General features: G+C 63.4%; 1 protein-coding gene across 17 annotated transcripts in view; it reads right to left on the bottom strand.

Annotated features, from left to right (window-relative positions):
* PLEC (plectin) overlaps nucleotides 1–26,905 on the bottom strand; it is a 51,555-nt gene that overhangs the window by 18,522 nt on the left and 6,128 nt on the right. For 3 of the 17 annotated variants that reach the window (XM_053930035.1, XM_053930051.1, XM_053930044.1), the window contains 10 exons: nucleotides 4,347–4,408; nucleotides 3,886–3,975; nucleotides 2,926–3,003; nucleotides 2,754–2,846; nucleotides 1,708–1,874; nucleotides 944–1,059; nucleotides 760–866; nucleotides 556–675; nucleotides 381–476; nucleotides 78–205 (listed from right to left, as the gene is read on the bottom strand). In XM_053930035.1, coding sequence (XP_053786010.1) covers nucleotides 78–205; nucleotides 381–476; nucleotides 556–675; nucleotides 760–866; nucleotides 944–1,059; nucleotides 1,708–1,874; nucleotides 2,754–2,846; nucleotides 2,926–3,003; nucleotides 3,886–3,975; nucleotides 4,347–4,408 — 1,057 coding nt within the window. Of the gene's footprint in view, nucleotides 1–77; nucleotides 206–380; nucleotides 477–555; nucleotides 676–759; nucleotides 867–943; nucleotides 1,060–1,707; nucleotides 1,875–2,753; nucleotides 2,847–2,925; nucleotides 3,004–3,885; nucleotides 3,976–4,094; nucleotides 4,110–4,346; nucleotides 4,409–5,076; nucleotides 5,345–7,275; nucleotides 7,537–8,883; nucleotides 9,169–9,740; nucleotides 9,870–14,173; nucleotides 14,908–17,545; nucleotides 17,731–26,905 lie in introns of those variants that run through there. The other 14 variants (XM_053930034.1, XM_053930043.1, XM_053930032.1 and 11 more) reach the window with 13 other exon arrangements.

Here is a 26,905-nt window from a genome sequence, read left to right as displayed (position 1 = left end):
TCACTGGCGGGTGGCTTCCCCACCACCACAGGGCCCCACCCAGCCAACCGCAGCCTCCCAACCCCAGCGCCGCCCACCTCTCAAACTCAGTTCGGAGCTGCTTCTCCCGCTCCAGGATGGCCACGTGCAGCTTGCCCCACTCCTTCTCCACGTCCAGCGGGTGGTAGCCAGGGGGCACCTTGAGCTGGCCTGCTTGCACTGCTCCCTGTGGGCAGGAGCCAAGCTCAGGCTTTGGCCAGCAGGGGTGTGGGGGTGCCAAGCCACTCAGGCCCCACCAGCCCAACGTGGAGCAGCCCTGGTCTCTGAAGGGAACAGCCCCTGGACAGCCTCATTCACCCCCTGGATGCCCTCTACGTACCCCTGAAATGCCCCCTACTTACCTCCAGGGACTGGTAGATGACCTTAGACCGGTTCTTGTCAGCCTCCTTGGCTGGAAGCTCTGTCTCCTTAAACTTCAAGAACTGGCACCACAGGATCTGTGGGGACAGCGATGTCAGCAGCCAGGCCTGGGCCCCCATGGCAGGTGCACGGCCCCGCCCAAGAAGACAGGCCCACCTCAATCTCCTCGAAGCTGGAAGGGAACTTGCGCTCCTCGAAGGCGGCGGTGTGGTGCCGGACCCACTGCAGCAGCAGCAGCACCAGCTCCCGGTACTCCTGCCAGCGCAGCTGCAGCTCCTGAGGGCAAGCCGGGGCCGTCAAGGGGTGGGGCCGTCGGGGTGCATCCCCACCCCCTACCCAGGCCCACCAGCCCCCACTCACGTTGGCCTTCACCCCGTCCTGCACGTCGGGCACGCGGGGCATGGCGTCGTACAGGGACGAGACGTACGTGATGATGGACTTCTCGTCGGGCTGGGGGAGGTCCACGTCTGTGGGGGAGAAGGGTCAGAGGGCCCCCACAGGCAGCGGGAAGGGAGGAGGGAGAGGCAGGGGCAGCGGCACGCACCCTCAGGGTCCAGGAGCCGAGTCACTCCCAGCTCCCGTTCTGCCACGGAGAAGGCCTGGTCCAGGTTCTCCAGGTTGGCCTGGGCGTACACCTTGTTCATGTCAATGAGCATAGGCCTGCAGGCAGAGTGGCCAGTGGGGCGGGCAGGCAGGAACGGGGGCAGCAACGCCCAGGGGGCTCCTACATACCCCACAGGCAGCCCCAGCCCCACACGCACCCAGAAAAATGCACTTTCCACCCTACTAGTGCCCAGCTTTGCCCACACAGATAGCCCTCTGCACTTTGGGCCCCGTGCCCAGTGCTGAAGGGCCTACAGGGGGCACAGGTGCAGGTGGGGTGCATGGATCAGAGGGTTCCAGGCGAGCTGGGCTCCCCACAACCACCTGTCCGCTGGGGCCCACGTCCCGGGTCTGAGGGCCTCTCCAGCACAGTCCAGCCACCCAGACCCCTTCTGGGGCATCCATCCACATGGAGCAGGCGCTCATGGCTGTGAGGAGCAGCAGCCCACTGGCCCTCTGGCCTTGAGGAAGGCCAGGGTGCCTGGAAGGGCCCAGGGGAAGGTGTGCAGGGTGTGGTTGGGGCTGGCCTGCACCTCCCAGTGAGGAGGCTGACCCGGGCACTCCTGCCCACGGGCAGAGGGTTCCTGTCAGTGGGAGACGCCCCTCTGCCACCCTCCCTGCCCTGACTAGTCTGAAGTCACCAGCTGAGCTGCTCCAGGGCACCTCGGACCCACAGCCCCGCTCTCCACCCCCCGGGCCACCTACTTGTGCCGATGGATGATGGCATTGAAGAGGCGGCCGTCCCGCCAGCTGGAGGTGAAGTTGTCACAGCGCAGGCCCGGGTAACCCTCCACCATGCGCTGCGACCACAGCAGCAGCTTCTCCTTGGCCGTCATGTCCTCTGACTGCCCGCTCACCTGGATGTCCGAGATCTGCCCCACATGGCGGGCAGGAGGCTGCTCAACCACAGCGCCCACCCCGCCCATGCCCACAATCACCTGTCTGAGGGCAGGGGCAGCTGGGCACCCAGTTGGTGTACATAGCAGCCACCAGGCCAGCAGAGCCCACGCAGGGTCCTCGGTTCCCCTCCAACATCAGTGGAGCAGCTAGGAACCATCACACTTCAGCCCCACAAGCCCGGGCCACTCTAGCCAGCAGCCTCCATGGAGTATGCCCAAGCCTCCAGCCCCCACCACAGACACGTGGTGGGTGCCCTGGACTGCCTCGGCGGAGGACATGTGGCCTGGGGCACACCCTGAACCCCAGCTGCAGGCTCCAGGGCTCGCCCACAAAAGGCTGTTTCAGTGGGGGTAGGGCAGGCAGGGGTCCTGTCTCTGGGTCGGGCACAGTACGCCCTGCAGCTCAGGCCTGGGCCTGCCCGCCTGCTGGGCTGTCTGCAACCCGCCTGCCTGCCCCTGTCTGTCGGCCTGCACACCCGTGTGACTCAGCTGCCATGCCAGCAGAGCTCTGCCTGCCCAGATCTCAGATTTGTGGCTTCCTGTACAGCCAGGCAGGCAACGGATGAGTCAGCCAGTACAGGGGGCGCTTCTCCAGAACCTTCCCCAGCAGGCGGCTGTACCAGCAGGGCATGCATTCCTCTGCAGGGAGGTTCTGCGGGCCCTGCCCAGCCAGGGCTGGAAGGCACAGAATAGGCAGGTCTCAGAGAGAGACCTAGGCCCTCAGGCCACGGAGCTAGCACAGGGCTGGGCAAGGGCAGCAAAAGGCTGCGGTACCAGGATTCCCAGGTCCCCAGCTCTAGGGCCACCCTGGAGACTGCGGCAGCAGCAGAAGGTGGTGGGAGACCATTCTACCTGGAAGTGCAGAATGATGGTCCAGATCAGGCCGAGGGTCAGCTTGGGGTTGCCATCTGCAATGTCATCGTTCCTAATGTTCACCAACTTCACCTGCAAGCGAGTGGTCCTCAGTCACACCCACAGGCAGCTGGGGACAGGGTGGGCCTCGGAGGGGTGGGGGCAGCCTCACCTGGCGGTGTCGGAGGTAGTCCAGGGCAATCTGCACGTTCTGCAGCTTGTGGAAGCGCATCCTCCCCTTTTCCCGGGGCTGGGAGGGGGCAGGCTGGTCAGTGTCCACCAAGCGGAGGTACAGTCCCACCCGCCCTCAGCTCCCCCGAGGCATCCGTGCAATTGAACCTAGGGTCTTCCCCAGGGTGGCAGCAGCCCCTCCCATGTCCTTGGTTCACCCTCCCTGACTGCTAAGGGGCCCATGGGCTGAGGGGCCAGAGGCCAGGCCCAGCAGGGGCCTGAGAAGTCCAGTAGCCAGGCCCAGGCTGTGGGAAGGAAGGAAAGGGCTGGGGAGGACACAATAGCCAGGAAGCCACGGGCGGGCGGGCGGGCGGAGGGCAGTGGCATTGGGGGAGGGGTCCTCCAGCTCTTGGTGGCAGGCCCGGTGGGTCTCAGCCTGGCCCTGGGCAGCACAGCAGGCAGGACAGCAGGCGGCTGGACACAGAGCATTCTGCCCACCCGAGCGCCAGGCCCAGGTTGGGCCGAATTGGCCACCGGTCCCAAGTGAGCTGGGCTCCAGTCTCAGGGAGCCCACGTGCCGCCGTGGCCAGTGGGCCCGACCACTCACCAGGCGCGAGCTCCTGATTATGTCCCGCTCTCTTGGCTGCCCGGCCAGAGCAGGGCAAAGGGTAAAGGGCAGAGGTCAAGGTTCAGAGTCCAAGCAGCAGAGAAACCAAAGCAGAGCAGAGCATGAGGTTACTGTATCGGGGTTTTGGTGAGGAGAGCAGGGCCGTGTGCCCACAGCGTGGGGTCGGGGCCGCTCCCAGGCTGGCCTGACCAGCTGGACTGAGAGGCCCAGTGAGGTGCGAGGCTGGGCTGGGCAGAGTGGGCTTGTGGGAAAGGCCTCAACGAGGGAAGGCAGATGGGGCATCCAGGTGAGGCAGGCAAGGCTGCAGAGGGGGCGGGCACTGGGGGCACATACCAGGCTGTCCCCTGAGAGCACCTCCAGCAGGGAGATGAGGTTGTGGCCATCACGGAGGTCTTCGTACAGGTCACTGATGTGCCTCTGGGCCTGTGGGGCAGCAGTCTGGGTTGGCCTCAGGTTCCCAAGAGCCACCAACAGGCCCTGGGGGTAGGGGGAGTATCAACCCCAGAAAGCAAGAGGCAGGAGGCCCTCAGAGAAGCACCTACCTCTGCCCGCCAGTGCTACAGGACAGATGAGGAGAGACCAGGGAGTCCAGGAGAAGGAAGAAGAGGAGGAGACAGGAGGAAGCAGAGGAAGACAGAAAATGACAGGTTGGAGATGAGAGGTGAGGTCTCAGGCTGGTAGGACCCAGTGGGCAGGGGTGAGGCACCTCTGGTTTTGCCCAGAAGGCCAGGGGCACCTCCGTCACCCCCCGCCGGACTCCTCAGCCCCCGCCACGTGCACACACGGGCACCAACCTTGATGAGGTGCTTGTTGACCCACTTGGTGAAGGTTTTCTTCTGCACACGGTCCCGCTCATCTGGGAGAGACAAGGCCAGGTTACTTGGGGCTGGGAGAAGCCCTCAGAGCCCCCCCAGGAGGTGACCACCATGCAGATACAGTGGCTGGCGCCTGCAGAAGGCCTAGGAGTCACATTGCGACCCAGCACTGCCCACCAGACAGGCAAAGCCCAAGGTGCCTGGGCCCAGCCAGCCCTGCAAGGCAGGGAGGGGAGCAGGGGTACCCTCAATCCCCCATTGTCTCCCTGCTGAGAGGGGAGGGTCCAGAGCTGGCAGCCTCGCCCAGAGCCCGGAGCGTGCAAGTCCCAGCCTGCCCCATCCCCACACTTGTGGCCTCCTGTAGCCCTAAGCAGAGAGGTACCAAGCCAAGACCCAGGCATGGGCAGGGGGGTGGCAAGGGGGTGCCATGTGGTCCCAAGAGACCAACAGGCCTCTTCCAGGGTACAGAGAGCCCCTCCCCAACCCAGCCCTGTACCCAAGGCCCAGAGGCTGCTGCCAGCCTCTCCCTGCTGGGCACCTCTGCACCTGAGCCCAGACAACTCACAGCCCAAGGTCCCAGCCCCTGTCTGAGTCTGTCCCCCAAATTCAGACCCTCAGAGTCTGGGCTCCACCCAGAGCCGAGCTTCCTGCCCCAGGAAGTGGGCCCTTCCCGCCTCAGCCTGCCCTGCCCAGGAGCAGTGCCCGCTACCTTTCTTGCCCTCCGAGGCCCTGAGCACAGCCAGGTAGAGGTTGTCCTCTGAGCTGGTTCTCTTGTGACCCAGGTCTTGAGGCTCAGGCACGCGGAGCTGGCGCCGAGACATGGTGCCACCCCCACCCCTCGGCACTTGGGCCCTGGCCCCCAGGTGCTGTGCTCTGTGCTCGGCAGCTGTGGCTGGCGCGCAGCAAAGGACGCTCGCAGTCAGCAGCCAGCAGGCTGAACTCCCAGCCGAGTTGGTGTGGCCACTCCCTGCCTGCTTCACTCCTCAGCACCATTGTCCCCGCCCAGGCAGCTCTACCCCACCCTGCCCACCCCTCAGAGGGAGTGTCCCAGAGAAGAAAGCAGACAGCCCCTCCCCCCCACCACACCCTCGAGGGCAGAAACAGGAAACCCAGGGTTTCCTCACCCACCCAGGCCGCAGCAGCCTTGGGGGAAGACGGGGGGTGTGAGGGGACCTGGCACTTCACTGCACACAGACCGCATCCCAAAGGACACCCCCAGCCCAGAGAGTGGGGCCTGAGTGTGGCTGGACCCAGGGAGCCCCTCAGGCCACCCCTTCCTTCAGAGGGCACACTAGGCGGGCTTCAGGCCAGACCGCCCTCAGCCTGCTGCTGGAGGGACTCCTCAAGCTGAGTGACACCTGGCCTGGAAATCACACCTCTCCACAGACCCACACTCCCTGCCACGGCCCCAGCCCCCTGCCAGGCTCTGTTCTGCCCGGTCGGGGTCCCTCTGGTACTGTGCAGGTCTGGCCCTTCCCAAGCTGCCCACCAGGCCCCTCCGGGAGTAGGGCCCCCGTCTGCAGGCAGAGCAGTAGTGGGCAGGAGCCGCACAGAGCTGAGTGCTGACTCACCACCGGGCAGGACCGCCCAGCCCTGAACTGAGGAACTCTGCCCCTCGCTGGGAGGGGGTGGCTGGGGGCAAGCACTCAGCCCCACCCCCCCCCCAGTGAGTCAGGGCTGGGGAGGGGGCTCGGGCAGTGACTCACTGGAAAGGAAGCTGCTCAGGGGCAGCGGGGGCAGGATGGGTGGGGTTGTTTGCCTTGGGCAGGGCGCACAGATAGCAGCTCCCCAGGGCTGTAAAGGTGGGAGACGGAGCAAAGGGTGCAAGCGCGGGGCTGCCTACGGCGAGCGCGGGGGACTCGCCAAACGGAAGAATGCGCCGCTCAGACCACAAGAATTTTCCAGTCGGAGCATCTGGCGTGATGTGATCCAGCTGTGAGCCACCCTTCCCCGCCCCCCCTGCCCCCCACCCCCAGCACTGGGGGCCCCATTCCGGGAAAAGCTCACCCCTCCCCATCTGTGCTGCCCCTCTGTGGCCACCGGAGGGCGCCCAAACCCCACAGGGTGGGGCCCAAGCCAGGAGGAGCTGGATGCACGCCCCCTCCCCTCAAATGTCTCAGTCTCCTCCCCACAGGTGGAGAGACCCCTTGGCACCACGGGCAGAGACATCCCCCATCTTCACACCACCTACCTGGGCAGAGCCTGGAGGGGCTCGGCCACTCAGCCACCCCTGGAACCCCAACATCAGCTCTTTACCCTCCAGCGCCTTCCCAACCCCTGCCCTTCCTATTCAGACCCTCAAACCAACAGACATCTTCTCCCAGGCTGGCCCAGCCCCCGTGTGCCCCCAACCAGGCCGCTGGCTGCAACCCCGTGGCACTCCTCAGCCGGCCCTCCCCACCCAGGACACACTGCGCAGCACTGGCCCCTACACATGTGCCTGACCCCTTAACTATGTGAAGCAGCTGATCCTCTGCCACCAGCCCAGTGTCCCCTAGAGCTGCCGCGGCCCCGAGGGTCACTACTGTAAAAACAGATGTGAGAACTCGGGCTGGAGGTCCCACAGTGAGTGAAGACACGTCAGGGATGGGAAGCCCCAGCAGAGTCCCACAGCGGCAGCAGGCCCGCCCTCCTCCCCTCCTCCCCCGTTCAGTCCAGGCTGCCAACTGCCCGGTGCCCAGAAGCCAAGGCCAAAGCCCTGCCAGCTGGCCCCGCCCACCTCCCCCTTCTCCAGAGGAGGGATCGACTGGGGCCTAGGGCACGTCAGCCCGCCTTCCTCCCAGGTGTTTCCGGAACACAGCATGGGGGCGGGGCTGCACCTGGGATGGGCACCACCCCCCTTCCCCAGGCTTGGGCAGCAGTTCCCCTCCTTTGCCACCACTTCTCACCCCCTCACGGCCGCACCCACCTACACAGCACAGCTGCCCGTAGAGGTAGCCCCTGCGGACTCGCTCACAGCCCCCGTCCAGCCAGCACAGCTGTTCCAGCAGGACCTCCCGCGCAAGGAAGGCGCCGCCTGCCCCCCACGTGCCGGCCCCAGCCATGAGCCCAGGCGCCCTGGAGCCCCTGCGAAGGATGAGGGCGCGCAGCACGGCGGTGCCTCTGCTCCCCAGCCCACACTGCAAAGCCCGGCTCTGCGCTCCGCACCCTCCCCCGCTGCCAGCCGCAGCACGGCACACAGCGCAGTCCTGAAGAACCTGCCCCTGGTGGGGCGCCCCGCCCAGTGCAGTACCGGAAGCCGCACCCCCACTTGGAGGGACAGAGCCCTGCTAGCCCTGGGGGACTGGGGCAGGGGAGGCTGCCCACGATGACAAAGAAGCCTGGGAACTCAGGGGCTGCCCAGGCTCTGGAGAAGGGGAGTCCCGGGGGACGCCCAGGAGCTGGGAAACTCCCCCCCCCCCCCCCCCCGCAGCGAGGTTCCCAGCAGGATGCGCTGAGGATGCTGGGGGAGGGGCAGGGAGCCACTGGCTGAGAACAGCCAGAACAGGACAAAGGCACCAAAGCCCCAGGGGCACCACAGGGCAGTGGAGACAGGGAGCAGCCAGGATAGTGGCAGAATGGGAGCCCCTTCCCCACTCGGGGACAGGGGACAAGACTGGGCTGAGGGAGGGAGGGAGGGAGAAGGGGCCAAATCCAAGGCGTAAAAATGGCCTATGCAGTTTACGGACCGCAGCTGAGTCACACAGGCTCCCCAGCCGCAAAACCACGCCTAGAAGCCCTATCCAGACGCCGACCTCAGGTCCAGCAGGTCTGGCATCGAGGCTGAGACCGGCTAGGCCTGCCAGAGGGCAGCCTGGCCGCCCCCACCAAGGCTGAGCCTGCAAACCCCAAGGTGTTCTGGACGCAGAACTGGACACAGCCTCCCCATCCCCATTAGAGAGTCCTCTGGCCAGTAGCCAGATCCCAGCAGCCCTGCCTGCTCCATTCCCTGGAGCGGAGGCAGGCCCCGCCCCGTCCTGTGTGAGGCTGGGCTGTGCTGGGCACGGCTGCTGGGGCAGCCCGGAGCGGTGACTTTGAGCAGGGGGGGCAGGGTGCAGCCTGGCTGCCCGCCCCGCGTCTGTCCTGGGCGCTGGCAGAGGGCGCACAGGCTCCTGCCTCAACTCTGCAGCTCAGCCTCTCGCAGTGGGTGGGGCCTCAGTCCTGGGCAGGAGGACACCTGCACCTGCGGTTTCTGTGTTGACAGTCACCTGGGCTCACCCTGTCCCTAGCAGCTGGGAGGGGCCACCCTCCGAAGGGGTGCTCCTGCACTGCTGTGCCCCCGTGCAGAGCCCAGCTGCAGCCTCTCCCCACTGGTCTACCCAGAAGGGAGCTGCAGAGCCACGGCCCCGCCCAGAGGAGCAGGCAGGGTCTCCGCGGCAGGGTGGAAGGCAGGGATCACAGTCAAGTGCTGCTGCTCAGCTCGGGGACAGGAAGGGGAGGGAACAAGGAAATGCAGGGATGAGGGAGGCGGCCCCCTTTGGCAGGGGCGGTGTTGGCCCGTGCCAGCAGCCCAAAGCAGTAGCCGCCAGCGGCTTACCTTGCTCATCCTGTGCCTGCCGGCGCCCCCTGCGCCAGTGCCACACAGCGGCCAGGGTGACAGCATGGCCCACGACCACCAGGGAGGGAAAGAGGCTACCTGAGGGCTCCATGGCTCTGGGACCCGAGGCTTCAGGCAGAGCGGGCGGAGCCGCCCTCGGTACTCTGCTAGAGGCTGGCAGCCCCCTCCCTTCCCTGCCTGAGGGCGGGCCAGGGGGGGCCCGGGACTAGGGACGCCCCGCCTGCAGGACCGCCCTACAGCACTGTCGGCCTGGCTGAGACTGGTCCTGTCCCTAGTCCTGTCCCTGCACCAAGTACGCTCCCACCGCCACCTCCCCTCCTCCCTCCCACCCGCAGCGGTCCCCACCCGGGCTGTGCCCAGCCCAGCTCAGCTGTCCCTGCGCACAGCTATCAAGCTCAAGGTTAGCAGGAGCCTTAACCCATGCTTACCCGCAGCCACACCCGCCAGGAGGAGGAGCCTGAGGCAACTCGTGGGCGACGCGTGGCCAAGCCGCAGCACCCCCAGCACAGCCTGGCGGTCTCAGCACAGGCCCCCCGCCCCCACCGGGAGGGTGACCCCCGTGCCCAACACCCCATTCTGCCCCCAAGGGTGCCCTCTGGTGACAGCTGCCAGGCACCGAGGGGGATGCATGCCAGTGCCTCAGCCCTTGCTGGCCCCAGGCTTGCACCAACCCAACCACACTCAAAGACAAGTGCCCCACGGAGTCCCAAGGCCCCCGTGTGGGACAGCAGACGGGGTCCAAGGGAAGGGGGGGGATCGCCTGGGGTGGTGGGCTGTGTGGGGGAAGAGGACAGAGCCCTAACCCTGGCCCCCAGCCCAACTGGGCTCTCACCTACCCGGCACGACCTTCATCGGGGATAGCAGCAAGGGCTCACGGGGCAGACAGGAGTGGGCGCGGGGCGTGGGAGGGTCACAGGCCCCTCAGAGGCGGCACAGCACGGGCAGCGGCAGTGTCGGGAGGGAGGAGGGCACGGCCGTGCGCTGTCAGCAGCAGCGCCTGTGTCCGTGGGGGAGGGGCGCGGTGGGCAGGGGGCCCGGGATATAAATATCCAAGGACAGCAAGGCCCGTCATCTGTCCAGAGTTAGAACATGACGTGCCGGGCGAGGGCACCAGGGCCCACGGCCTTCGCCACGTCCAGCCGGGCCGGGGGTGCCCCCCAGCATCGCCCTATAGCTCCCACCATAGTTCTAAGCAGCAGCAGCCTCCTGGCCTAGCAATGGCCCATGGGGGGGCACCCCCACCTGAGCAGCAGTAGGGATGCACCTGGAAGAGGCCACGTGGGCCAGGAAGCCCCACACAAGTCACTCAACACCTCACCTGCCCCCACAGGCACAGCCTCCCCAAGGTCACACCCCCACCGTGGACCGGGCAGCCCCACATGGAGCAGGGCCATGCGAATGTGGCCTAGCTCCCCCATTTCGGGGCTGTGCTGCCCCGCCCCCAGGAGCCCCAGCAGCAGCTGTCTGTGGAAGACCTGGGGCTGGAGGCCATCCTCGGCAGATAGCCCCACACCACATTCTGGACTGACCGGGCCTGTGTGCCCTGGGAAACAGGACATGGGGATTCCAGTCCTGCCCCCCGCCCTCCCTCCCAGGCCCCAGCAGAGAGAGGGCCACAGACTAGCTGGGTTTATGTGGCCTTCTGTGGCACTTCCGTGGCAAGCAGGACCCTATTTAACCCTCACGGAACCCTGAGAAGTGAGTGGCAGGCTGTGGCGGCATCACGCAGATGAGGAACCAGGCACAGAAAAGGTGAGCAGCTGGCCTGTGGTCATACAGGCTGAGAGGGGAGCCCCGGAGGTCCCCCTGGTGTGCCTGGTCAGCCTGCATCGACGCACAGCAAACCCGCATTTGGCCCATGACCACCTGCGTCGGGGCAGCCCCGTCCACGCAGGGGGACCCACCCATTGCTTCAGAAACTTATTTCTGAAGGGAACTGGCCTGCAGTGGCCAGCTCTGCTGACTGGGGCTGGGCTAAGGGACCTCCAGAGCAGCCGTGGGGTGTGAGGGGGCCGGCACCAGCTCCTCCAGGGCAGTGAGCAGCCTTCCACCACCCCACAGAGACCTGGGACGGGGCCTGGCCCCGCTGCACACCAGGCACGCCCCAGGGCAGCCCTGGGGGGGAACAGTGCTCATCCTGCATTCCCGAGGCCCAGCCCCCCAGGGCCGTCAGAGGCCTGGATAACCCCCTCCCCCCACCCCGCCCTGCTGACCCAAAGCCCTGCCAGGCCCTGCCCTACCTTGGCCCAGCTGAATCAGCTCCTCCATGCTGTACCTGTCCATGGCTGCAAGCACAGGCCAGGCCGTGTGGAGCCCACAGAGAGGAAAGGAAGGGAGGCCGGAAGGAGGGAAAGGGTGGGAAGCAGAGGGAGGGCTCCCCACCCAGCTCTGGGAGCCCTGGCTCCACCTCACGGCCACCCCTTAGTCAGAGGGGAGAAGAGCCGAAGGCCGCTGACCAATGGGTCAGGCCAGCCTGGGTGGTTCAGTGGGCCAGTCTTTCCCTTCCCCAGGAGCCCTCAGGTGCGGCCCCCTCCTCTCCACAGCCCCCGCCCTACAATCCCTGCCCTCCCCCACCCTCACTCCCCCAACCCCCAAAGCGGGCCCTTCCTGCACACAGCCCCCCCACACCAGCTGGACCAGCTGGGGCAAACCTCACCCTGCCACAACCCCTTATACCCCACAGCACACACAGGCCCCATTTGCAAAGCTAGGGACTGTCACGGAAAGCCGACTGGACCCTAACGTCCTGCGGCCACACTGGGCCCTGCTCAGCCACACAAAAGAGCAAGGCAGCTCTGCGTGCTGACTCCGTGTCCCCCAAGGGCCATGGAAGGCCAAAGTGTACAGCGGTGGGCACGCCAAAAACATGCACACGTTCAGACGTGCCTCGTTCTCTAAAACGTCCAGTTCACAGAGATCCGGGAGCCAGGCAGAGCGTTACTTTGAAATGTAAATGAAGTTCACGTACAGAAACCCATCCCACCACACACAGCAAACCCAAACTCCTGGCCACGGGCCACCCCCCATCTCACTTGGTCAAGTCGGTTCCTCTCCATCCATCAGGGCTCAGCTCAAGGCACCTCCTCAGAGGGGCCCTCCCTGATTGCTCCTAAAGCTGCATCCTCATCCAGTTCACCCCCAGATGGTGGGGGCTCCCCGGGCCAGGGACTGGGTCTGGATCTGGCTAGCCTGTGGGTGACAGAGTTGGCAGACACCTTCCCACCCGAGGAGCAGAGCACTAGGGCACAGGGCGGGGCCGAGGGCACGTGTGACTGCCTTGCAGCGTCCACGGCTCCCTGATCTGGGCTGGATGGGCAGAGGCAGCCAATTTGACCAAGGTTGTTCTGGTGACCAGGGCAGTTGGCCCCACAGACTCCTGACCTTGTCCTTCTACCAAGTGGTAGGGGCGATGCGGGTGGGGGGAGGCGTGCCATGGGGCTTGTTACTTGATCATCATCCTTAATGCTGGGAGCAGCAGAGGTTCCGGGTGTCACCAGAACCACCCCAGCCCAGTGTGGAGCCAACCCCAGCCCCTGCAGGCGATGAGGAGGCACCGCACCCCACCCAGCACCCAGGCACTCTGGGGATCGAGAGTGGCCCTGGGTTCCTGTGCTGGGCCCCCAGGGAGGGATGCAGGGGAAGGGGGAGCCCACACCCACCCGCCCTGACTCAGCCTGGAGCTGGAGTTCATTTCCTGTTGGAAACTCTGAGCTGCCACCAGCGGCGGCTGCGGCTACAGCAGGGAAGGGAAGACTGAGTCACCTCCGTCAGGACTGGGGGTGCCCTCCCCTCTGCCCACTGCAGCCACACCCAGTCCCCCTCCTGGCCCTGCTGCCAAATGCCCACCAGGGAGCCAAGCGGTCCAAGGTCCAAATGAGCCAGGATGAGGAAGGAAGGAGAGAAAAGGAGGGAGGGGTCAAGATCACCACACCCTGACCGGAGAGGGGGGAGAGCGCCGCTGCAAACCACTGAGGGATGGGGGGGGGGGGGGGGAGGCCAGGGCCGAGGGGCCTGGCAACCAGATGCCAGTCGGTGCTGACCAGTCGGCAAGTGCCCGGCACACACCATCCTCCCCTGCAGAAACCCTGTCACTCCACTGACAGGAACTGGAGAGGCCACCGGAGAGCCAAAGGCGGCCCCTCTACCCCACAATCCCACCCATCCACCCATCCACCCAGAGGGGCACCCAGGGCATGGCCCTAGTGGGCCCAACCCAGACCAGGCTAGGACTGGGGCTCCTGCTCAGAACCTGGGGCCAGCACCTGGGCCCCGTAAGCCCCATTCACCAGGTACACTGCTGCCCACCCAGCCAGCCACACTCCATGCCCCCTCCCCAGCCCCTCTGAGATCAAGCTCCTCCTCAGGTGTCGAGGCACAGAGGGAAGTGGGGTTCGAGCCGGCCTTACGCTGGGGGGCCTGGGCCACCTCAAGTCAATGCCAAGGCTGGCAAGCTCCGGGGCTGCATAGGACACATGTCACCTACCTACCTGAGTCCTGCCAGCACAGGTGCTTAGGAACAGAAGGATGCTACAGAGAAGGGGAACAGCGAAGGGTCACTGGCAACCCCTGGGACAACAGGATCTGTCCCATCCTCTGAGACCCAGCTCCTACCAAAACTGACCTGCCTGGCCTGGGCTGGGCCCAGCACCCACCACCCCCCAGCCTTTGGCCTGCCAGCATGCTCCTGGCTAGGGTCTGCTCATCTCCCCCCTAGACCATCACCAACCCCAAGCCAGCCAAATACCCAATCACAAAATACCACATCTGAGCCACAAAACCATGGGGGCAGGGGTCTCCCCCATCCTGGGGTACCCACAACCCCACCGGACCGACGCAAGGTTCAGAAAGGTCAGGAAGGTTGCCTAGCCACGCTGCTGGGGAGCAGCTACACCCCGTCCATCCCAGCACCTCCTCTGCGTGCCCCCACCCGAGGCAGAGAGGACCTCGGGGCAGACAGGCCACACTGGGAAGAGGGGCAGGGCTGTGCTACCAGCTGGTCCTGCCAGTCCAGGGTCACAAGTCCCACCCCTAGCCCCGGGGTGTGCCTGGGGATGGGCTGGCAGGGGCCCATGTGCTCCAGCTTGGCCTACCCACCCCAGGTCCTCAAGCCAGGAGGAGGAGCCACGTGGTCCAATACCAGAGCACCCAGCACTCTGGGGCAGAGACAGCGCCACCAGCTGGTGTGAGCAAAGCCCCCCACCCAGCCCACCAGGCCTAGGCCCCAGCACTCCCTCCCAATCCCCATGGCTGGGGCCAGGATGCAGCTGACCTGTGGCTGGGGCAGGCTCCGGGACAGGCCTCGCCAGCGTCCCCGCGGTGGTAGCAGGCACTACAGGGGGCTCAGGGGCCCCTTCCTCAGGCTCCTTCCGGCGGTACACCCGCCGCTCCTCACGGGCAGGGTCCCCAGCTGGCAGCTGTCCCCGCTTGGGTGGGCAGCCCAAAGGACCCTGCACAGCCTGCACGTGAGGGGCGCGGCGTGCCGGCATCACCATGGCGACAGGACGGCGCACGCGCTGCAGAGAGGCAGGCACGATCTCCGGCGGCAGGTGCAGGTACTGGCGCAGGTGGGCCACGCCCTCGTTGGTGAGGTACCAGTACAAGTGGCGCCAGGCGAAGGTCTCCCGCACTAGGCCTCGCGCCCGCAGGGACGCCATGGCGCGCATGACCTGCAGGTTGGTGACGCCGGGCACGTGGGGATGCAGGCTGCGGGGCCGCCGGTCCTTCTTGGCCACCATCACACCCTCCCGGAAGAGCACCTCATAAATGGCCCGGAGCTGGTCCAGGGGCATGAGCATGCCTGCCACCATGGCTGCCTAGCTGGTGAGGAGAGGGCGCAGGCAGGACACAGGGAGGAGGCAGGCAAGGCACCTCAGCACAGGGAGCCACAGGGGTCCGTAACAGGCAGGCAGGCAGGCCGGGTGCTGCGCTCCGGGGCCTGGGCTCTGGACTTGAGGCTCTGGCGCCTGGCTGCCTGGCTCCTGCAATTCCTGCCTGCCGGCACTTGGGCCTGCCCACCGCCTGCGCGAGCCTCCCGCCTGCCCTCCCTCCAGGACGCCCAGGCCGGCCCCCTCTGACTCAGCAGCACGGGCGGCCCCTCCCACCCACAGCCACCGGCCCCTAGAAGAGTCAGGGGGGACCTCATGGTGGCAGCAGCCGCCTCGGTGGCCCCCCTTCCCTCCCCTCCGAGGCCACTCAGCTCTAACGTCAGAAATTACATCAGTTTCTAAACACACTTCCTTCAAGGTTCCTCAGACTAGGGGGAGGGGGACAGGATCAGCTACGGACCAAGACTTTCAAAGGTGGCAGATTGGGCAGAGGGAAGCAGGGGGCAGAGGGCAGGAGGGGACCTCAGGCTGGGGACCCTGCACAGGGTGTGGTCTCAGGGCTTCCTGGGCTCACCAGGATCTGAAGGAGGGTACCGGGCCCTCTGCGCCCCGGGAGACTGGAGGTCTAAGGGAGAAGGACGAGGACTAGGGTGCTCAAGGCCTGAGGGGGGGCTGGGGCCATGGGGACGAGGCCTGCGGGAAACCACAGGGACAGCTGCTACAGCACATGGATAGGAGGGCCTAGGGCACCACTGGCTGCTGTCCATCAAGCCATCTCCACCTCCAACGCCAGGTCTAAGACAACGGCGACCCCATCTAAAACTTCCCAGGCCAGATCAAAGGTGGCCCGGGAACACCGAGGCTGCTCCGAGCAGGGTGGGGGGTCTGGAGGGGGGCCTCCACCCACCCCACTTGCAGGCCAGCTGTCGCAGGCAGGCCAGGAACTCTCAGCTGCCACAGGAAATCAAAGTCACCAAGTGTCTGCCTCCCCAGGCCCGGGGCCCCGGCCACCCCACCCTTCGTGCCCGCCTGTGGGCCAGCCTGACCGGTGCTGGTCAGAGGGGCACCACACTAGCAGAGAGGGCCTGGGGCCTAAGTAAAGGGGGCCAACAGCAGGGCGGAGGGACAGCAGGCCCCCCTGAGAGCCCTGGAGCCTGGCCAGCCACACCCATCAGGCACCCCCAGGCAGGGGAGGGAAGGGTACCCTTGCCTTCCTCAGACCACCCAATACCCTCAGGCTTCCGCCCCCACTGACCCACACTGGGACCTGCCCCCCCCCAAGTGGACACACCCATTCTCAGCAAGCCCTGCAGCCTGAGAACCCATTATAAACTGGGCGGGGCGGGGGATCCCGATGTGGAAGGCGCCTGCGGCTGAAAGACAGCACGTGGGACGGGTTTGTGCAGCCGGTTGCTATGGCACCGCAGAGCTCGCGGCAAACAGCGCCCATGCCCACGCTGGCACGGAGCCGAGGCAGAGGTGGCGGTGGAAACTCCGAAGGGACAGCCAAGCGTTCCCACAGCCCTGCCTGCCAGCTCCCTCCGCTGCTCTCCCCCGCCCACCCCCGCGGCCAGCCAGGCCGAAAGGCCGCCAGCCCCAGGCGGACCAGCTCCCGGAGGGTGGGGCGCCGGCTCTGGGCGGGAGTGAGCAGCGGCACGCCCCTCAGCCCCTTCGCAGCGTGGGGGACCAGGGCTGTGGCTTCCTGAGCCTGCACCAGCCGCGCTCCCGGCCCGCGCTCAGGCCAGCGGCCCGGCCCTGTACCCAAAGGAAGCCCACTTCCCCGGCCAGCCCCACGTCCTCCCACGTGGACCTCCCGTCTCCCTCCAGGGCCACTCCACACATCCCTGCTATCTTCCCGAAAGGATTCCCCGAGCTAACACCCCCAACTCCTAAGCACCCCACCAAACAACCCACGCCCCCCTCCCAAAACGATTCCAGGCCACATCCAAGGATCCCCCAACACTTGGGCTTAATCAGCTCTCCTCTTACACCGGCCAGCACGGGTCTTGGGCCAACCCACCCAGGTCAGTCACACAGGCGCCACCCCCGGCGGGAGAGGTCAGTAACTCTGGGCTCCAAGAAAGGGGGCGGGGCACGGCGGGGAATCCCCGTCCCTCCCACCAGCCCCGCGCCCTGGGGGAAAGCGGCCGGGCCCGCCACTCGCGCTCCGCGCTCCCTCCGGCCCACCGCGGACAGGGCAGGGACACGCCCCCCATTCCCTCCCACCACCGCTTAGAGGACGCCCCTCTCTGCCCCGCCCCCACCCTGAGGACCGCAGCCGCAGTTGCTGATTCAGCGCAGCCAGGGCCGCGGCGCCCCCACCCAACCCCTCCAGGTTTCCAAGGCAACCAGTCCGGGCCCTCGGACAGCCCCCAGCCACCCCGCCCCAGAACAAAGAGCCGCAGTGTGGACTCGCCCGGGGCCAGCCAGCCTGGCGCCTCCCCACAGGGATCCCCCCACAGCCCCGCCCGACCCCTAGGATGCAGGGCTGCAGGCGGGGCAGGGGTCCGCAGAGCCCCGGAGAGCGGACCAGCGCACCAGCCAGCTCCCACCTCCGCCCCGCCCCGGTTGCAGCAGCCCCGCCCCCCGAGGCGCGCTGCAGGGCTGCTACAGCGGCTGGAGTCGCCCTGCGGGTCCCGGGCAGACCCCACACCTGGTGGTGCCCTACCAGGGCAGGGACCTGAGGCCTTCCGGCTCCAGCTCCCCATCCCCAAAACTGTGCTAGGGAGGCAGCCCCTGACCGCTGCCCTGAGGGGCCTGCGCCCAGCCAGAGGTCACAGCTTGACCGTGCACCCAGCTCGGCCCCCGGCCTGTACCTTTGAGGGAGCTGATCTCGTGCTGGATGGCTCGCGAGGGGTCCATGTCTCCGGCTGCCCTGAGGGCGTCCCCGCCACGCAGAGTCCAGCCCCGCACCGCACTGCCCCAGCTAGAGCCGCAGCCTGGGGGAGGAGCCCGGAGGCCCAGGGCGGGGCTTGCCGGCCCAGGGCAGGGCTTCGGCTGATCGATGCCCGGCCCTGGCGCATGCTCTTGGCCCAGCACCGCCCACCCCTTTCAGCCCCCACCTCCCTGGCGCGTGACCCCAGCTCCAGCGGGATGGCCAGGACAACAGGCTGGATGCGGATGCCCTCGGATGGCCCACCTACCCCACCCCACAGTCCCCGAATGTCCTCTGCTGGCCACCCTCAGAGGGCCTTCCAGGTGCTCCTGCAGGTGACGCCCATGCACGAAGCCACCACCACACACTCCCTGCGGAGGACACCCATCAGTCTGACCGCCCTGGGTGAGGAAGGAAGGCGGACCCCACGACGGCCTGCCAGCGGTCATGCTGCGGACCTTTGGCTAGCGCTGTCATTACCACGACTGGTGTCCCAGCCCCCCATGCACCCGCAGTTCTGCCCCTGTTCTCTGCCCTGTCCTCTCCTCTGGCACCCTTCTCCACCCACAGGCTCCTCTGGGCTACCTCACCCCATCCCATGACTCCCAATGCTCGGAGCCGACAGGCTCCAGCCGACGCCCCAGCCTCTGCCTCTTCCACTCAGCAATCCCGCCTGGCCTGTCTTGGGATCCTCTGTTGCTGCAGCACCGTCACCTCCCAGGGGCTCAGGCCAACCCCCTGGAGTCATCCACCCCACAGCCAGCCCCACAGACCCTGGCAGCTCTGCCTTCCAGCCTGTCCACCTGTCACCATCTCCAGGGCCACCACTGGTCCCAGCTCCAGCACATCCCCCTGCGCATGGCGGGGTCAGCCTCCTGAGCCACGGAGCAGGATGTTGGTCACTGCCTGCCTGCTGGGGAGACTGCGATGTCCAGGTGGGGTCTGTGCCACCTCACTCACTGGACCACAGGGAGCCTGGGTCACCCATGGGGCATTCGCCCTTTCCTCACCAGCCGCTCCCCTCCCACTCTGGCCCTCCCAGCTGGGCTGTGGGTGACAGAGCCTCCGCACGATGTGGCCGGCCTACCTCAGTGTCCGGCCAGGCCCGCCTCCCAACCCTTCCTCTGTCCTCACCCCAAGGCCCCTCTTGGCCTTTCAGGGCTCACTGCCTGCCCAGCCAAGCCCCTCCTTCAAGCGCCTACCCTTTCTGCAGGCAGGCCTGCTAGGTGAGAGGTCAGGGTTGGGCTGGAGGACATGTTGGTGGCACAGGGGCGAAGCCAGCAGCACCCACACAGGTTGGTGGGCAAAGAGGCAGGCGCAGCCCAGTGCTGGCTCAAGCCTGGCGGTCACCTTGCTGACCCCCGGCCCTGCCCTCCCCTGACCCGCCAGGCCAGGGCACAGGCAGAAGGAACAGTCACCACACTGGGGTAAACAGCAGAGCGAGAAGTTAGAACAGGATTTTGTGATTCCTTACACCTAAATTTCCATTACTTTTTTTATTAGCGACTTCTGGATAAACCTAAATTCAGTCTCCCTGATAGTACTTCCTTATTAAACTTCTAATGAAACTTATACTTCAATAAACAGATCTAAAAACTATGGAAAGCTCAGCAAAAAACAAAAAAACAAAAAACTGTGCTTGTTCAATTTTAAAACTGTATACAACTGAATTTTGAGATCGCAGTTTCAAGCTGATGAAGGTGAGGGAAGGGGGTGGGGGGAGGCCAGGGGTGGGTGGCTCCTGAAAGCCTGTGGCCACCAAGCCAGCCCAGGCCCATCACACTGCCGGGAAGGGGCTCCTGGGGGTCCTGGGGACGGCCAGAGGGGCACAGAGGGTCCCCGTCCAGCCCCTTTCATGCAGCCCAGTTCTAGAATAGCCCCTGAGGCCTTGGGAGGGCCTGGGTCCCACCCCTGCGTCCTATCCATTGGGAAGTCCCATCCTTCTGCTCCCACGTCTCTCAAGCCTCTTCCTCTCCCGTCTCCACCACTGCCGTGGGCCTGGCCACCACGCTCTCACCCCTAGGACAGCACTGGCCCCTGGGAGTGTGTCCCTGTGGGCGATGACATCGGCCCCCGCACCACCAGGCGCCCTGCACAAAGCAGCCAGAGGGTTCCCACACGCAGACCAGGCCCCAACGAAGCCCTGTTGCCCCCACCCTGCGGCCTCGCACCCACCACAGGTAGGCCCCTCTCTGGCCCTCAGAGGGACCTCCAGTCGGTCCAGCCTCTCTGTGGTTCCCTCACAGCAGGGACAGCATCTCTGACCCAGAGACATGGGTCTGGGCCATGGGTACAGCTGTCTCACCCCCATCCCCCAGGCCTGGGCTGGCAGGCATCACCACGGGGAAAGGAAGGAATAAATCCTTGCAGTTCAGGGGTGACGTGCTTCCTGGGAAGGCTACCCATACAGCTTTCCTTTGATAGCACAGAAGATGTCAAAACCGCTGACAACTCAGCTGACAAAGATGCATCAGCACTTCGGATCGTAAGAAGCGGCCAGTAAACCAGGAAGGATGGTGCACTGCTAGCCCCAGAGCAGATGTCCCTCCAAAACCCACTGCGACCCCTCCTGGGCCCCCTGGCCCCGGACCACGTGGGCACTGCAAGGTCAGGTGGTGCTGTGGGGAGCAAGCCGGTGGTGCTCTCCCTCCACAGGGCTGCAGGGCCCTCGGGGTGGCAGTTAGGGACCCACTGAGCCCACTCTGCTGTAGGCAGCCAGGCCTCGGCTGCTCCTGCGTGGTGGCTCCAGGTGTGCAGGGCTGGGGGACAGGACAGAGGGAGGCGGCACCTGCGTGGTTGCCATCAGGGCTCCGGACGCAGCGTCGCCCCTCTCAGCACCGAGACAAACCGCACTGGCCTCCTTGCATGACCAGCCAAAGAGCCCACTTCTGACAGACCCAGCAGACTCCCTCTGGGCCATCAATAATGTAACGGGAAACCTTCCTTAGCCATGCAAGATACAAAGTACTTGGGATACGACGAATGAAAACCAGCGGGCACTTAAGTGCAGAAAGCCAGCAGACACAGACCCACAGGGACACGGACGCCCCGAAGGTCCCACCCCTCAGAGCCAGAGATCCCCGAGGTAACTGAAGCATTCAGCAAAACCGCAGCTCCGATGCCCCCACCAGCCAGCCCCCGGCCTCAGCTGCGGTCTCTGTCCATCACCGCCGCACCTGCCCACTCGCTGTGTTTGGTGTCGGGGCGGCGAGGCTGCTGTCCATGTGAAGCTGGAAGGCAGGCAGTGGGCGGGCGCAGGGACTGGGCCCGTGGGGAGACGCAGCTGCGACACCCAGCAAACACCCGAGAGGTGTCTCTCGACCCTGCATCCAAACGGAGGACATTCACCTCACCCCCACACTGCCTGCCCCTGAGGGCTCCTCGCAAGGGCTACCCTGCCCACATGCCCGGCGGGCTCACTGTCCCCGGTTCCCGCGCCCCCTCCAGCCTGTCTTTGTGGAACAGGGCGCAGACACGAGCACGCTTCTCGGCTTCCCCACTTCTAACCCACAAGGTGGCATCGCACCCCCCCCCCCGCACATGGGCGGTGCCCGCCTGTGCGCACACGGCACACTGCCCCTTCCTCGGGGGACTCCTGCCACTGGCGGGTTTGCACACTCTTTGAGTGGCTTGTCTCCAACAGCGTCACCAACACCACCCAGAAACCCGGTGTGGGGACTTCTGCCAGTCCGAGAGGTGGAAGATGGTATCCTGGTGGAGATAAAGCTTACATTGTGTGTGCCACTTGACCAGAAATTCTATTTACAACAATAATTATAGACACACACACCAAGCCAGCTACAGAGCTGTTCGCTGCAGCAGTTTCTAAACCAGAAAGTAAAACAAAACAGAAATAACCTTAATGTTCTCCATCAGGGGTGGGTCACCGTGCAGAGGGGTATTATACTGTAAACCAACGTTATAGAAGATGTTCATGTTGTAAAAGTAAAAAGGAGTTACAGGTGTCTAAAACATCTCGTCGTGCCCTGACTGCTGTGGCTCAGTGGATTGGGCATCACCTGCAAAGTCAAAGGTCGCTGGTTCGATACCTGGTCAGGGCATCTGCCTGGGTTGCAGACCAGGTACTCAGTCAGGGGCGTATAAGAGGCAACCGATTGATATTTCTGTGGCACATCAATGTTTCTCTCCCTCTCTTTCTCCTTCTCCCACTCTCTAAAAATTAATAAATAAATCTTTAAAGAAAAAAGATTTTGTTTCTTGGAATGGGTGCTACGGTTTCTGGGAGTGGGGACAAACACCTAAAAGTGTGGAACGGACTTTGAAATTGGGTACTGAACAGAGGCTGGAGAATTCTGAGGAACATAAAGAGACTCGATTGCCTCAACAGACTGCTGGTGGAATTTGGAGTTAAGTTGTTATTGCTTAGAAGGAAATGAGGAGCATACCTCTGGACACCGGAGGAAAGGTGACCTTTGTTAAATGGGGCGGAAAACGTGGCTGAACCGGATGGAAAGCAGAGCTTATAAGCAACAAACCTGGAGATTTCCAGGACAATGTGCGGGCCGTGACAGGTGTCTCCTGGCGGCCCACAGTGAAGTGCGGGAGGCAAGGCGTACACTGTGGAAGGGACTGGTGAGCCAAAAAGGGACTAGCACGGTGATCTAGGAGTCGTGGCCTATGCAGATCGCAGAAGGTGCTGCTGCACTGACTCGCTGCTAAGAAAGCACGCTCTACGCCGAGGGCCAGGGGTGTGACTGGGCAGCCTTCAGCTGAACAGGTGCATCACCAACACCTAGGAACAGACAGGGGTCACCCAGGAAAGACCTATGAGAACTCTCCTCTCTACTGGCGAGGACCCTGCGACAAACCTGGGAGACCCGTGAGGTTCACGAGGGCGCGGTATCAGCAGCACTGCCCTCTTGGACCGAAGAGCACAGGGGCAGGACGCAAGGGGCAGGACGGAAGGAGGAGGCTGTTGGGAGTCTGGCATCCTGTAGGGCAGGGAATCAGGGAATCAGGTGATGGAGCTACTCAGCTTCACACAAGTACTACTTTTCTTTTAAGGTTTTTTTTTTTTAAAGATTTTATTTATTTATTTTTAGAGACAGGGGAAGAGAGGGAGAAAGAGAGGGAGTGAAACATCAGTCTGTGGTTGCCTCTCACGCCCCCTACTGGGGACCTGGCCTGCAACCCAGGCATGTGCCCTGACTGGGAATCGAACCGGCGACCCTTTGGTTCACAGGCTGGTGCTCAATCCACTGAGCCACACCAGCCAGGGAAGCACACGTGCTCCTCTGCAAGAGAAAGGAAAAGTGCCTTCAGGGGCAGAGCCTCAGGCCCAGAGGGTGGGGCCGTGGGTGCAGAGTGGTGAGTGAAGCCACAGAGCAAACAACTCGCCTTCCAGTTTCATGGGTCCCAGGCAGAGAAAAACTTCCCCCGTGGTGGACCGCACCCACACCTCACTTAAACCTGATTTAGACAATTTAGGTTAGACTCGGGGCTTCTGAGCTGATGAGATTCAGTTGGGACTTTGGAGGGGGGCAGTGTTGGGGTGGGGTGAATGTATTTGCACATAACAGACACGAATTGTAGGGGCCCCCCCCAATATATGTCTACCTCTAAACCACTGAATATGCCCTTATTTGGAAAAAGGTCTTTGCAGTTGCAATCCAGCTAAGAATCTTGAGACTCTGGATGACTCAGAGGAGATGCTAAATCCAGCAGCACATGTGACCACGGACGCAGAGATTGGAGAGATGCACCCGTGCTCCAAGGAATGACGGCGGCCACCACACTGGAACGGCAGGACAGGAATCTCCCCTGGAGCCTCTGAGGGGCAGGGCCCTGCTGATACCTTGACTTTGGACTTCTGGCCTCCAGAACTGTGAGAATAAACTTCTGTTGTTGCAGGCCACCAAGACTGTGGCCATTTGTTACAGCAACCCCAGGAACGTAGTGCAGGGGTTGCTTTTCCAGCCGGTCGGTCGTGCTCTGCAAACAACCATGGGCTCCTGTGTAACAGTAACAGTGAAGCTCATTGTATCTCCTGCCTGTTTTATGAGGTGCACATGTAGCCATTCATTTATTAAGAAAAGAGAAAAAAAGATGCATTTCAAAAGTGCAACAGCCCTGGCTGGTGCGGCTCAGTGGATTGAGAAACAAATGGTCACTGGTTCGATTCCCAGTCAGGGCACATGCCTGGGCTGCAGGCTGGGTCCCTCGTGGGGGGCGTGTGAGAGGCAACCATACACTGATGTTTCTCTCCCTCTCTTTCTCCCTCCTGTCCCTTCTGTCTAAAAAATAAATAAAACATTTTTTTTAAGTGCAACATACATACTCATGTGGAAAACAAAAAGAACAGAATAAAGATCACAAAAAGCCACATGCTCAGAGACACCTGCTGGAGACACCACTTTCTGGCTTTCTGTCAGCTGCCCCGCCACCCTCACCCCGCCTGCACGCTGTGGTTCTGAACTTCCAACACCCGGCCATGCCCCTGCCCCACTGTCCCGGGCACGGGTGCTGCCCCAGCCCATCTGCCCCACCAGCGCTCCCCAGGCCCCCTGACTCCAGACCAGCGACACCACGTGTATTCTAGGGCCTTCCTTTCCTGTAGCATTGGCCCCGGATCTGCCCCCACCCCGGGAACCAGGGAGAGCAGCCGGTGCCCCTATCCTCTTCCTGGCCCCAGACCCCTTTGCCTTGGGGCAGCAGTAGGGTTTCCTGACAAGAGCTGACCAACCAGCCGGGGGCGACCCTTCTGCAGCTAAACCACCACCCAAGCTCCCCCAGGAGAGGAAGGGTGAGGGGAGCGGCCCCGCAGGCTCACATCCCAAGTGGGCACTTTCCTCCCCTCACCTGAGAACACGTCCTGACTCAGCCTCCATACAGCCCACCATCACCCACCAGGCACCGAGCCCTGCACCTCCCTGCCCACTGCGGGCCTGCCTCTGGGCACTGGCCTTGGTGCCAGGCCATGGTGGGTCTGGCCCCACACTGGCACCATCCCTTCTGGCCTCCCTGAGTCCTTTCTCAGGGCACCCAGACCCTGGCCCCTGCTCCCAGCTCCCCTCAGGCTTCCTGGCCAAGTCGTTTTCCAAGCGCTTCACCATGCAAAAGACAGAAGGCGGACCCCTACCTTGTGCCATACGCAATTATTAATTGAAAATGGATCAAAGACCTAAACGTAGGAGTTAAAACTATGGAAATCTTTTTTTTTAAAAGATTTTATTTATTTTCAGAACAAGGGGAAGGGAGGGAGAAAGAGAAGAAGAGAAATATCAATGTGTGGTTGCCTCTCACACGCCCCCAATGGGGACCTGGCCTGAGTCCTAGGCATGTGCTGTGACTGGGAATTGAACCAGTGACCCTTTGGTTTGCAGCCCATGCTCAATCCACTGAGCTACACCAGCCAGGGCAAAACTATGGAAATCTTGAAAGAAACTAAACATGGGCATAAATCTTCATGGATTTTGGAATAGGCAGTAACACCAAAAGCACAAGCAGCCAAGAAAAAAATAGATAAATGGGCCCATCACAATGAAAAACTTCTGTGCTTCAAAGGACACCATCGAGACAGTGAAAAGACAACCCCTAGAATGACACAATTTTTGCAGGTCACCTGTCTGATAAGGGACTTGTATCAAGAATACATAAAGAACATTTCCAACTTGATCACGGAAAGACAAAAACCAAATTTTAAAATGGACAGAGGGCCCTGACCAGCGCGGCTCCGTGGGTTGGGCGCCGTCCCGCGAACAGAAAGGTGACCAGAGGATCTGGATAAAGATTTCTCCAAAGAGGACACCCGATGGCCAGCACGCACATGACGACGTGCTCCACGGGCCAAGCATCAGGAAGCACAACAGAAAAGCAGCACGAGAGCCCACTTCACACCCACTAGACTGCACGCCCGCCGTCAACAGGCAGATAAGGGCTGAAAGTGTGGGTGGCGGCTGTGGGAACGCCGGGCGGCGCGGTGCTTGGAAAACCACCTGGCAATTGTCCAAGAGTTAAAAATAGAACAGCCACAGGACCCAGCAGTTCCACTCCTTGGTGTCTACCCAAGAGAGAGGAAGACATGTCCACACAGAAGCTGCACACAGTGCTTGCAGCCCACTGATCAGAACAACCGAAAGGTGGAACCCGAACGTCGTCAGGTTGTCTATTAAATGTACGATAGCGTCACCTCCACAAATCCAAGTGCAAACCTTAATTTATTGCTGAAAAACGCTCGCCATCACCTGACCAGCTGGAAAATGGCGCCATCAGAGTGGCTGGACACCGGGTTGTTACAACCGTCAATTTGTAAAAAGCGCACTATCAGCGAAGCGCGGTTAGGCAAGCTGCACCTGTATCTTTGATGTCCATCCTGGGCAAACCCACAGGGACTGGAGCAGCCCAGCGTTTGCCGAGGGCCAGGTGATGTCCATGTCCCCAGACTGGTAACGGTGTCACAAGTCCAGTGATATGCTAAAACCCACTGAATTATCTCTCTCTCTCTCTCTCTCTCTCTCTCTCTCTCTCTCTCTCTCTCTCTCTCTCACACACACACACACACACACACACACACACACACACACACGGTCACCCCAACCAATGAGAGTGGGGGCCGGAGTTGTGACTTAAACCGTTTTTCTTTACACACTTCCAGAGTGCTTGTTCTTTGTGTTTCGAGCACATTTCACTTTTGACAGTAAACAGAGACCACAAGCCCTCCCCAAAGAGCCCCGGTTACCTGCCAGCCTCTGCCCCTGCCAGCTGAGCTCTGGCCACCAGAGATGACGATCCATGCCATCACCCACTCACCCATGCGAGCACCCCACAAATGCTGGCTGCGGGCCTGGGGCCAGTGCCAGGGACACAGATAACGGAGCTCAGAGTCCAGGACAGGAGAGGGTAGGACGCGTGAGGAGGGCACCAGGCACAATGGCCTGGAGCGTGCTGGGGGGTGGGGCAGCCCCTCCAGCTGAGTGCGAAGACAGGCAGGCTGCCCCACAGACACACTGACACTCCTCCGGGCCTCTCTCCAGCCTCGCGCTGCAGCCCCGCCCTCCAGTCTGATCCTCCCCACTCTGTGGTCACGCTGCTCCCAGCCCTGAGGGGACAACCTTGAACTCTCTCTCCCACTGCCCAGGCCTTCCTTGCTGGCCCCGCCCCCCATGGCCTACGCTGTGCCTCAAGCCCTGATCCCTCGGACAGGCCTCTGGCCCTGTGCACATAGCACTGCTCGAGGGGCTGGGAGGCTCCTTCTCCACCAGACACCCCTCCCACATTCACCCGCTCACCTCAGACCCTCCCCTGCCCTGGCACACCTGACCCCAGCCTCTCCAGGCTCCCC

Source organism: Desmodus rotundus, chromosome 8, assembly GCF_022682495.2.
Source record: "Desmodus rotundus isolate HL8 chromosome 8, HLdesRot8A.1, whole genome shotgun sequence".
NCBI classification, from domain to species: Eukaryota; Metazoa; Chordata; class Mammalia; order Chiroptera; family Phyllostomidae; genus Desmodus; species Desmodus rotundus.
The sequence above is the reverse complement of the archived record's forward strand: the minus strand, read 5'-3'. Positions and strand labels throughout refer to the sequence as shown.